The sequence below is a fragment of the Ceratotherium simum genome, chromosome 8, assembly GCF_057802395.1.
Source record: "Ceratotherium simum simum isolate JZ-2026a chromosome 8, ASM5780239v1, whole genome shotgun sequence".
In the NCBI taxonomy this organism is placed as follows: domain Eukaryota; kingdom Metazoa; phylum Chordata; class Mammalia; order Perissodactyla; family Rhinocerotidae; genus Ceratotherium; species Ceratotherium simum.
Window position 1 is genome coordinate 76,706,101 of NC_141907.1, and position 12,733 is coordinate 76,718,833.

At 32.8% G+C, this 12,733-nt stretch overlaps 1 protein-coding gene across 4 annotated transcripts in view; it reads left to right on the forward strand.

Moving 5' to 3' along the window:
- GRID2 (glutamate ionotropic receptor delta type subunit 2) overlaps window positions 1-12,733 on the forward strand; it is a 1,475,972-nt gene that overhangs the window by 739,208 nt on the left and 724,031 nt on the right. For all 4 annotated transcript variants that reach the window (XM_087434598.1, XM_087434599.1, XM_004430960.3 and 1 more), the window contains one exon: window positions 11,222-11,506. In XM_087434598.1, coding sequence (XP_087290724.1) covers window positions 11,222-11,506 — 285 coding nt within the window. The remainder of the gene's footprint in view (window positions 1-11,221; window positions 11,507-12,733) is intronic.

Sequence of the window (12,733 nt, forward strand, 5' to 3'; positions counted from 1 at the left end):
AAGAAAACCTTCTGGCAGACCCCATTCTAAGTAGAAAGTAATGGCAGCCTACTGGTAGAGGAATTTAAAGCTTGTGGTGCACTGCATATAGTGATGACAACGACAACAACAAAAACACGCATCCAGATCAATTCCTGACTAGATTGACTCACCCATATGCTCACAGTCTGATAGGAGGTGAAGTGTACCAATATATTCTATTTACTTTAGTCTCTACAATTATTTATCTTGATCTCTATCAATCCATCTAAAATTATGAGACACATACAAAAATGCAAGAAAAAACATTCATTTTCAGAAAGTAAAATAAGCAACAGAAATAGACTGAGCTATATCCCAGATGTCAGAACTATAAAACAGAAACTATATGTTAGCAGGAAAAGTGAATAACAGGTAAAATTTAGCAGAAAGAGGACAAACTAAAGCAGTACAGAAAGGGAAATTTATAGGACTAAATACCTATATTAGAAAAAAAAGAAAGGTCTAAAACTGATGATCACAGCTTCCCCTTTAGAAAAAGAACAGCAAACTAAACTCTAATTAAGCAGAAGAAAGGAAATTATAAAGATCACCGTGGAAATCAATGCAATATAAAACAAAAAGCAATAAAGAAATTCAGTGAAACCGAAAGCTGTTTCTTTGAGAAAATTAATAAAATTGATAAACCTCTAGCCAGACTGATCAGGAAAAAAAGAGAGATGATACAAATTACCAGTATCAGAAATGAGAGATGCACAATCACCAAAGATTCTACAGATATTAAAAGAATTACAAGAGATTATTATGAACACCTTTATGCCAATAAATTTGACAGTTTAGACGAAAAGGAAAAATTCCTTGAAAGACACAAAATACCCAAGTTCACTGACAAGGAAATAAATAAGCTGAATATCACTATATCTATTTTTTAAATTGATTTTAGACTTAAAAACTTTCTTACAAATGAAACTCCACTACCAGAAATTTTTACTGGTAAGTTCTACCAGACATTTAAGCGAGAAATAACCCTAATTATATGCAAACTCTTCCAGAAAACTGAATAGATGTAATTACATTCCAGCTTATTTACTGAGGCCAGCATTATCCTTGCAAGGATGGTTTAACATCCAGAAATCAATCAATGTAATTATCCATATTAGGAGACTAAGAAAAAAAAAAGCCATGCAAACATCTCAACAGATGCTGTAAAGTCTTTTGACAAAATCCAACATTCATTCCTGATAAACACTCTCAACAAACTAGGAACAGAATAGAACTTCCTCAACTTCATGGAGAGCACAGTCAAAAAAATCTTACAGGTTACTTCATATTTAATTGTCAAAGACTGAATGTTTTCCCCCTAAGATCAGGGACAAAGGAAGGGTGGCTGCTCTTACCATTTATAGTCAACATTGTACTGGTAGTAGCCGATGCAATAAGGCATGAAAAGGAAATAAAAGGCATACAGATTGGAAAGGAAGAAGTACAGTTGCCTTTATTTTTAGATGATATGATTGTCTATGTAGAAAATTCTAAAGAATATACAAAAAAAGGAACTAAAACTAACAAGTGAATTTAATGAGATTTCATAACACAAAATCAATATGTAACAACCTGATGTATTTCTATATTATAGCAATGAAAAATTGGAAATTAAAATTAAAAATATCATTTACAATAGGATATAAATGTACAAAACACTTAGTAATAAATATGACAAAAGAAGTGCAAGGCCTATTCACTTTTTTTTGAATAGGCCTTTTTTTCACTATTCACTTATTGCTTAGAAAAATTTTAAGAGACTGAATTAAATGAAGATGTATACTTGGAACAATGAAACACCGTGAATAGCTAAAGGAACCCTGAGAAAAAAGAACAAAGCTGTAGGTATCACATTCCCTGATTTCAAAATATACTACAAAGCTATAGTAACCAAAACAGCATGGTACTGGCACAAAAACAGACACACAGATCAATGGAATAGAGTCGAAAGCCCGGAAATAAACCCACACATCTATGGATAGCTAATCTTCGACAAAGGAGCCAAGAACATACAATGGAGAGAGGAAAGTCTCTTCAACAAGTGGTGTTGAGACAACTGGACAGCCACATGCAAAAAATGAAAGTAGACCATTATCTTACACCATGCAGAAAAATTAACTCAAAATGGATTAAAGACTTGAATGTAAGACCTGAAACTATGAAACTTCTAGAGAAAACGTAGGCAGTACACTCTTCAACATCAGTCTTAGCAATATATTTTCAAGCACCCTGTCTGACTGGGCAAGAGAAACAATAGAAAAAATAAACAAATGGGACTACATCAAACTGAAAAGCTTCTGCACAGCAAAGGAAACCATCAACAAAGTGAAAAGACAACCTAACGATTGAGAAGATATTTGCAAACCATACATCTGATAAGGGGTTAATCTCCAAAATATATAAAGAACTCGTGCATCTCAACAACAAAAAAACTAACAACCCAGTTGAAAAATGGGCAAAAGACCTAACAGACATTTCTCCAAAGAAGATATACAGATGGCCAACAGGCACATGAAAAGATGTTCAACATCATTAACTATTAGGGAAATGCAAATCAAAACTACCATGAGATATCACCACACACCTGTCAAAATGGCTATAATTAACAAGACAGGAAACATGTGTTGGAGAGGATGTGGAGAGAAGGGAACTCTCATACACTGCTGGTGGGAATGCACACTGGTGCACCACTATGGAAAACAGTATGGAGATTCCTCAAAAAATTAAGGATAGAACTAACTTGAAAACACCAATGAGTAAAGATACATGCACCCCTGTGTTCATTGCAGCATTATTCACAATAGCCAAGACTTGGAAGCAACCTAAGTCCCTGTCAAGGGACAAATGGATAAAGAAGATGTGGTGTATATACACAATGGAATGCTACTCAGCTATAAAAAAAAAGATGAAATCCAGCCATTTGTGACAACATGGATGGACATTGAGGGTATTATGCAAAGTGAAATAAGTCAGAGGGAGAAGGTCAAATACCGTATGATCTCACTCATTAAGTAGTAGATAATAATAACAACAAACACATAGAGACAGAGATTGGATTGGTGGTTACCAGAGGGGAAGGGGGGAGGAAGGAGGGTGAAAGAGATAATTAGGCACATGTGTGTGGTGATGGATTGTAATTAGTATTTGGGTGGTGAACATGAGAACATGATGTAATCCATGCAGAAATAGAAGTATAATGATATACACCTGAGATTTATACAATGTTATAAACCAATGTTATGCAATAAACAAAAAATGTAAAAAAAATAAATACATAAAAATAAATGAATAAAATAATGAAGATGTATACCATGTTCGTGAATCAGAAGATTCAGTGTTATTAAGATGTCAAAAACAATACTTTGTATAAGCACCTAGGCTGCTGAAAAAATAATATGATTAAAGTATAAATAGCATGGTGGTAGGAGAGTGTGTGGAATGGCAGGAATTTGTGATGGCAGGGAATAGGAGCTGGAGGTGAGCATGAAAATGTAGACCGAGGCCAGATCATGAAGGGTTTTGTATGCCATGCTAAGAGTTCGGGCTTTTTCTTGCAGAAGCTAGAAGTCATTGCCATTTTTATATGTTTTTAACCTTTAATTTTGAAATAGCTTTAGATTTATAGAACAATTGCAAAAATAGTGCAGAGTTCTCTTATATTCCTCACCCCACCTCCCCTAATATGAACATCTTACGTAGCCATATTATATCATAACCAATTATCAAGAGCAGTCAATTAACATTGGTACAATATTATTAACTGAACTACAAATCTGATTCAAAATTCACCAATTTCTTTAATAAATTTTTTCTGTTCCAGGATCTTATACAGGATCCCATATTGCATTTAGTTGTCATTTGTCCTTATTTCCTCCAGTCTTCAGTGGTTCCTTAGTCTTTTAATGGTGGCTTTTAAAACATAGATGTGACACAATGAGATTGTTAAAAAATAGATATCCTCGTTTACAATGCAGATGATTGGAGAAAGGTTAGGCTGCAGACTGTGAAATCACACCAGCTTGGAGACGGCTTTAGTGATTGGGTTAGTGATGATATAGATTGAACTAAGGGACTGGCAGTGAATGTTTCAAGAACAGAATGATTTTGAGAGAGATTTAGGAGGTAGAAGTAACAGTATGGGTTAACCAAAGTTGATGTGAAGGAGTACAGGGAATAAGAAAAAGGAAATAATTGAAGATGACTTCTGCATTTTGGGTTTGATATTCTGGATAAATGGTAATAGCTGAGACAGCAGTGTAAAAATATTAGTTTTTTTTGTCATTCTCTGTCTTCTTACACCAACATAAACACAGTTCCTGATATCTTCTTATCAAGATCTTATTCTTATTTTTACAAGATATAATTTGCTGTAATATATTAAATATTCTGTCACTCATCTTGAAAGAATCAGTTCTAAATTGAGGATGTGCCATATTGTAAAAGAATAATAATTTTAATAATTAGAATTTCTATATAATGATGGGGAAAGTTTTGAAGACAGACACATAATATGATATAGATCATCATTCTTGTCACAATTACATTTAATCCTCACTTTTTGCTAGCTGAGATTATACAGATAAAGATCAAATTTTACCTGTATTTACCAAATATAACATGCTGCACTCATCTAGTTTCCTAAATTCTTATTGCTGTGTCTTCTGTCAGCCGATGATCAGCTATGGGGTATAGATGGGGAAGATGTTGTTTTAGATAAACTGATCATTTTATAAGTAAGTCTGTAGGCTATGGGAAGAAGGCCTTTCTAAACATGATGTGAAGCAAAATATTCCTGAAAGTGAAAGATTAACAAATTTGATTGTATAATAATTATAAAACATCTGAAGAGCTATATAAATTATATGTAAATTTCACATAAGAAGAATAAAGGCAGATATTTAACATATAAATAACAGGTAAAGGGTTGATACTGAAAATATGAAAAGCTCTTCTTTGAATTAACAACAAAAACACACCCAGTCAAAGATTACATTTCTTGACTACCTCTCCATCCTCATCTTGTACCACTCTCCAGCATGGTCTCTGCTTTCCAGCTACCTGGCTTTTCCTTCTCCCTCTCAGGTATTCCATGATCTTTCTGCCACAGGGTCTTTGCACATTCTATTTCTTCTGTTTGGAAATATTTTCATTACCATTTTTCATCAAGGTAGCTTCTCTTCACTTAATTAGTTCCTACTTATCGCTCAGATTGCAGCTCCAGATTCACTTCTGCATGAAAGGCTTCCCCAACCCACAGTCTAGGAAAAATGATTTGGAACCGTCATAGAATAATGACACTTGTGGGCCTAGCAGCTACTCAGCACATCATTATACATTCCTGTGACTATCTTCTGTCTCTCTCGTTATACACTTGTCTATTTTTGGATCCTTGCATCCTATCTGGCACTTGCCTGATATAGTATATACATTTTACATATGTAACAAATAGATATATGTGCACATAAATAAATGTGTTCATTGCAGAATTGTTACTAACATTAAAAGGGGAGGCAAATAATCTGAATTTACATACATAGGAGGCAAGGAAAACATATAATCAAAAGGTTGTAAAGTAAATATCATAAAATCCATATTCCAGCCTTGTTTCCATTACTTATTAGAATGTAAGAATGAGCTTCAATTTAGTGTTCAATAAATGATGACAGGAATTTATCCAATATAGCCATACTGATAAAATGCATATAAAAACACTTTGTAAGTTCCAAACACCTATACAAAGATGAAGTAATATTTAGTCATTATTTTTATCACATCATCATTGGTAGAGCCACTATAGGGCTTGATTGAAGTATAGTCAATACTTTGTAGATTCTTCTCAATAGCTTTTCTCACTCAGTAGGTTTATTGAAATTTTCTATATATACTCTTTTTATTTGGAGCTAAAACTATACAGAAGTAGCGCCTTAATCCCAAGCCGAAAAAAAAAAAAGAGAGAATGGTATTAAAATCATTATTAATCTTTTCTCTTTTACATCCAGGAGGCTGAAATTTCTTGAATCTTATAGTAAGAGAGAATTAAGTGACTTGCAGTTTTTTATATGGGCCTTTATGTTTAAAAACAGTGATGTTTTAGTTCTCTCTGGCCCAAGCATTGAAGTCTGTGCCAGGTTTGAATCCCAACACTTCCATTTACTAACACTATGAATTTGGACAATGCATTTAATTTCACTTAGCCAGTTTCCTGACTTGGAAATGAGAATAATAATAGCTTTCCTGCACTGAGTTGTTAGGAAATATAAATGGAAAAATAAAGTGACTTATAATAGTTTCTAGGTTGCATGTTTAGTTCATCTCAGGCTTAGATCATGAATTATAATGAAAGGTTCATGCTGGCTTTAAATGGTTGAAAAAATAGTTGACTGAAAATTATTCAGTTGAGTTCATTTGATGGCTGGTAATCAACCATTTTAGCCATTCACGTTCTTTGTAAGAAGAAATTAAGTCTTAATGCTTTTTAATTATAATTAAAAGAATTTTTTCTGTAGTCTCACTTCCTAAGTATATAATTGTGATTAAATTGGACCTTGTAACACTATTTATATATAAAGACCATCTTTATTTAAAAGAATTTCTTCCAAATTATTATGTTTTTGGCAAACTACATTGATGATGTTTATCAGGTTAATCCTACTTTTTATATGCCACCTCTCAGATGGTTGCTGAAAATCATATTTGCAAAGAATGCTAAATGTCTTGGTAGGCTGAAAATGTTTTGTGTTACTATATTCTTAGAAGTATAAAAGGAAAGGTCAGGTACTTTTTGGTGGATGAAAAACGAAAAAGGCAATTATAAATACTATGCTTATGGTTCATTAGTGAATTAAATAGACAAAAAGAAGTTAAGTTAAATTCAGCTGTTGTAGAAAGAGTACAATCTTTCTCATCTGCCATGGAAGCTTACCTTATTTTCTCACTTATAAGAGCTCAATAATTTAAAATTCAATATTGATTAATGAGTTTTTCAAGAAAAATAATCCATCATATTAAATGTATTGATCAATTTTAAAATATGTCCTGATTTCAGATATGATAAAATATAGAAATTACATACATTTTAGAATTATGGGTATATGGTATGTTGCATATGAGTTGGAGGAACTTAAAAGAATGAAATCATCTTAGTTTATTTTTGGAAATAAAAAGACGATAAGGATCACCTTTTGGAGTACTATGATTCTTATTAACTTTATGTGTCTTCACATCAAAAAGCATTGTGGTTACAATTCACCAGAGTAATGTTTTCCAGAAGGGGTTACACAGTAGAACTACTCAGATAACATGTAATAATGCAAATACATGACTACTAGCCTGGAATGAATAAAGTAGATCCTCTAGGAGTGGACTAAGTCATCTGTATTTTTTAAAATCTCCACTTTGAATTCTGATGCAGGGGACATTTTGGAAACACTATGGTGAATAGATTGGGAGATCTTTGAGGATAGAACCTGCCGTATATATTCACTTATCTCCAAAGAAGTTTCTGGCACATGGTTGAAAGCTGATAAATGTGTGTTGAAGAATAAGTGTGTGAATGGAATGTGCTAAAGTTCTGATGTAACTTAAAATCATTGGAAGAGGTTATATCAGGACAAATTTGTCAACATAAATAAGTCAGAAAAAATCTTGCAGGGAATAAGTGTATTCAAGGAGGGTGGTGCTATTCAAAAATATTTCACTGAGTTGTCATTGAGTATTCAGTAATAGATAATCAATTTCAAGACCCTTTATAGATTTTATTTTACTTAATAAGAAAAAGAAGACAAACATTAGTTTCAGAAGTGAAAAAGATAATGTACATGAACATCATTTAACTTAAATTTATACATTTAATACAGAGAACTTCATTTCCATAACTGTTGAATGACCATAAAGGGTGAACGTGTTGCTGATTGCAATTGCTATTTAGAAAAAAAAACAGAGAGAGAGAGAGAAAGAAAGAAAAGAAATAAAGAAATGTGTGCTTTCAGTAATTGATGCAGACTCCAAACGTCTTTAATAGTGTTAAAATCTCAAACAGCTGGAGTCACAAAACCAGCAAGCTGTTCAATATGCTGTATATGTTTGAAGGTGTGTGGGTACATGCATACATAATTTAAATAAATCACAGGGCTTAAAATAATAGTGGGAAAGAAGTATTCCATTGAGAAGTCCTTGGCTTGGATTCTTATGATAAAAATGTGGTGGATACACACAAAAACACACTCTTATCTTCCGAATTCAGTTTCACACTGTATCTAATGAACTGAAGTGTGCATTGTATGGAACTCTAAATAATGCAGTCTTCTAACATTCAAGACATGGAATTCTTGTAGCAAAAGGCGTTCTGCTCCACTAAGCTTTGTTTCTGTTCTTGGTGTGGCCCTTTATTTCCTTGACTCTCTCTTCTGCCGTAGTGAGTTATAGTAGTCTCTTTTTCATACTAATCTTTATATAGGGCCCTATGAAGGGTCGATGCTCAGAGCAAATCAATTTGTATCTTCTCTGCTTCAACCAATGTTTTATATTGGTAAAATAGGGAAAATGGGCGTCAAATATAGCCCTGATAGTTTACCTTGCAGGCCCATTCTTATATGTGCCCAACTGGGGTTGTGTTTTGAGTGAATTGATCCCAATCTAGTTTAGATGTATGAGCTCTTTCTTTCTTCTTTAGTGGAAGCTCTTTTTACCAAACCTGACAATAGACAATCTCCAATTGAGCTTATGGAGAGCTCTGTCTATCTTTTCTTTGCCATGCAAAATTTTAAGGTTACGAATATCGTTTGCTTGCTATGGGGAAAAGGATATTGGACAATGAATTAGAGACCTGGATCTTCTATTTTTTTTTTTAAGTGGAAGTGTGTGCTTTCTTGACAACTGTGAAGAGAAGGTTGGGCACTATAAGAGAGAAGTATGTCTATGACTTGCAGGCTGCTATTCTCCCAGTCTCTTCCTATGAGAAACCTAAGACAATGATTTTGGTACTCTTTCTTATTGAGTGTCAGGATCTTTCTCAAAATGGTGTTCCAGGATGCCAACTTAACAACCAGTTATGGTTGGCAGAGCAGTTAAAGCTGATTTTCCATCCCTGGACTATATGATCTTTAAATTACCTTTCAGATCTAACATTATATGGTTTTTCTGATTGCAATTTTTGATGATTCCTATTTTTATTTTATAGAGAAATTTCAGTTATCCTTGCTAATATGTGTAGCAGGATGGATATTGCCAAATAGTAGATAATCTAAAAATAATACCTTTGCTTATATAATAATAGCTGTTTCCAGTATTTGCTTAGTTTGTGTTCTTACTAACAGAGGTTGATAGGAAGTAACATAGTTGATTGCAGGAAATCACGGATTATTTACTAAAGCAAGTGTATCTGTTAAATAATGATTAATATATGATTCTTCAGAGTTTATCTTTCTAAATCTGAAAATTAAAATAATTTTCATGTATTTTTATATGTGACAAAATATAATAATAAAACTGAATTTTTTCATCTCAAACTTCTATATTTATAATTTTGTAACTTTTCTGGTAGATTTATATAAAATGTTTGTTTGGTCATTTTTAATTAGTGTAATCTAAAGATTGAATTCAACTATGTATACCTTACATATACATTATATACCTTAAGGCACTCTTCTTATTTTGATCTTAAATGCTAAATGAGCCAAGCTTTCAAACAAAATCTTTTTTTAAGTGGATTTCTATTTGCTTATATAAATCAGAAATGGCCTTATTTACCACAATAATGAAACAAACTTTTGACCAGTGTTTTGCACAAATTCATCGAAAGTATAACTATAAATTCATTCTGCTTTCTATAAGTTTTGAATTCATGAACATGAGTAGGCTCTATGATTTTTACTGAAACTCCAACCTCAATCTGTTGTGGTCTAAGAAGCATTCATCCCTGATGCTATCTTTCACATTTATTTGAAATCATATAACGTCTCTCATGCTTGAAAATTTGTGTCCCTAATAATTATTAATTTATTTTGTATGTGTTGGTTGGCTTAACATTAATCATAATAAATTTATTTGATGTTTATATGCATATCATTAAATAGTACTTCTAAACTTGCATTTTGTCAGCCTTCATTAACCGGCCAATTCAGTACATGGAGGTACTTATCATCTAAGTTTTCCCTTGAATTTTTCAAGAATTATGTAAAACAATCTATAATAAAGTCTAATACTGAGAATGTTATACCTAGAATGCCTAAAATCTAGAATAAAGACTGGACCAATTATAATAACTGACCTTCTCAAATGGAGTTAATTTTGCCTCAATTCCTTCTGAATTTACTTCTGATTTTATTTCTAATCTCTTGCCTTCAAAGATTAGCATTCTGAGATATCACTTCTCAACTCTTTTTTTCTATATATGCTGTGTCTTTATAATTACTTATAATTTGTATTTGATCTGTTTTTAAATATTTTTTTCAGTAAGTATATGCATGCACAGAATAGATAAAATGAAATTAAAACAGAGATCATAAATCATATAGTAGAAATTAGAAATTGTTCAGCTGGAAACCAGAATGAGATAGTAGCTGAAATGTAGTATTTGATTTGACCATGAGTTTTCTGACTGTCAAGGAAGAGAACAAAAACATTTTGATTTTTCCAGTTTAATAAGGGAGACAAAATGTCATCAAAGTTTTAGATATCTGAATGGCTCTGTTTTCTGTGGCCAGAAATGCCCTCCTCGGACTTTTCATCTCCCCCTTCATTCATTCACCAGTTTACGTATTATCTCCTTTTTGAAAACCTTGTATTATGTACTTGGTAAGGAATTATCTTTTTTCTGAATTATACATTGATAATTATAAAAGTATAGCTATCACTAACTGAATGCCTATCATGTAACTGGCAAATAACAGGTACTGAATTATCTCCAATCCTCGTAATCATCCTGCAAGATTCAAGCTATTTTACCCTCTCTACAGATGAAGAAACTGCGAATAGGAGAAGCAAAGTAATTTGCACATGGTCAAATAGCTAATAAGGACAGAATTCTTGAACTGAAATCTAATAGCAGTTTGTAATTTGAAGATCTCCTCACGTAGAATGTAGCTTTAAAAAAAAATTTCCATAGTTGTGTAATAACCCCATAAGCTTTATGCGTTGCTCCTCAAAAAGAGAAAATATAGGAAACCCATTGACCTTTGAATATTATTGTGCTTTGTTGCAGCCTGTGAACTGATGAATCAGGGCATCTTGGCCCTGGTCAGCTCCATTGGCTGCACGTCAGCCGGGTCCCTCCAGTCTTTGGCAGATGCCATGCATATCCCCCACCTCTTCATTCAGCGCTCAACGGCTGGGACCCCAAGGAGTGGCTGTGGACTCACCCGGAGCAACAGGAATGATGATTACACTCTCTCTGTTCGCCCGCCTGTCTACTTAAATGACGTTATCCTGAGAGTGGTCACAGAATATGCCTGGCAGAAATTCATTATATTCTATGATAGTGAATATGGTAAGTATTTGAGATTTGTGTGAGTTTTGTAAGCTGATATTTGCATGGCAAACAATTTCATCAAATCTTGAAAAACTTCAAGGAACTTATTCATTGTTATTTGTGGTTTTCTTCTTACAAGTCTTCTTACATATTCTTCTTACAAGTCTAGCATCAACAACAAAAAAAATTTTTAAGGCTGCAAGTTCAATCTTTCATATTAAATCCCTTGGAATCAAATTAAAAATAAATACCTGTACCTAATACTCAGGTTATAAATGTTTCTAAAGAGAATCTGACTGCAGTATATCTTGATTTTTCAACTAATGGGAAATCATAAAGACAATACTGTCTTTCTCCCCTTTCAAAAACATTTATATCTCTATATAATAATAAAAGACCATTTTGGACAGATTCTGGAACACTGAAAAAGATTGCCTATTTCTATTTATTGGATCAAAAAAAATGTGACATATCTTCCTTACACCCTTCTGTAGACTTTAATATCTACTTAGTATTTAACTCTTGGGTTCACTGAAATTATATTACTTTATAGGTAGCACGGCATATGGTCTACAATATGAAATCTCACAAAAATACTGAGTAGTATAAAGACAATTTATTTAACTCTCCAAGGTAAAACAAAAACATTTTCCCTAAATTTACCATAATTGAGGAAGACACTTTGTCTTGGTATTTTTAATTGTACTACATTAAGAAAAATAAGCAAAAATAATATTATTTTTGTTTAAGTATTTTCCTGAATTAATCTGCCTGTTTTCTAACTGACTGATCCCAGAGATGTTCAAATATAATTTCTCTCTTACTTTTGTCGTTAGGAGAAGTAGAGATAGATGTAATGAAATGAGAGAAGATGAACAGATCTTGATAAAGAATATATATTTTGAAACGTGTTTTGTTAGAGATTTGCCTTAAGAAGAAGCCTCAGAAAACCTTGCCCATTCAGTATGGATGGGTCTAGTTTTAACATTTTTATTAAAAAAAAAAAAAATCAAGAAAATTTCACCCTCTGTAGTGCAACTTATTTTTCTTAGGAAATAAATAAATAAGCATTTAAAAAATATTTTTTTTTGTCATAATCTACCCAGCATTTTGAACAATATTGGAGAACAGTTACACAGGAGGGGGCCAGAAAGTGGCATCAATAGAACTGAGCACAAACAGGCTGACAAAAATCTGGGAAGCAAAAAATAAGAGCTCCTGTGGACTCTGGGGAGGGAGAGCGAG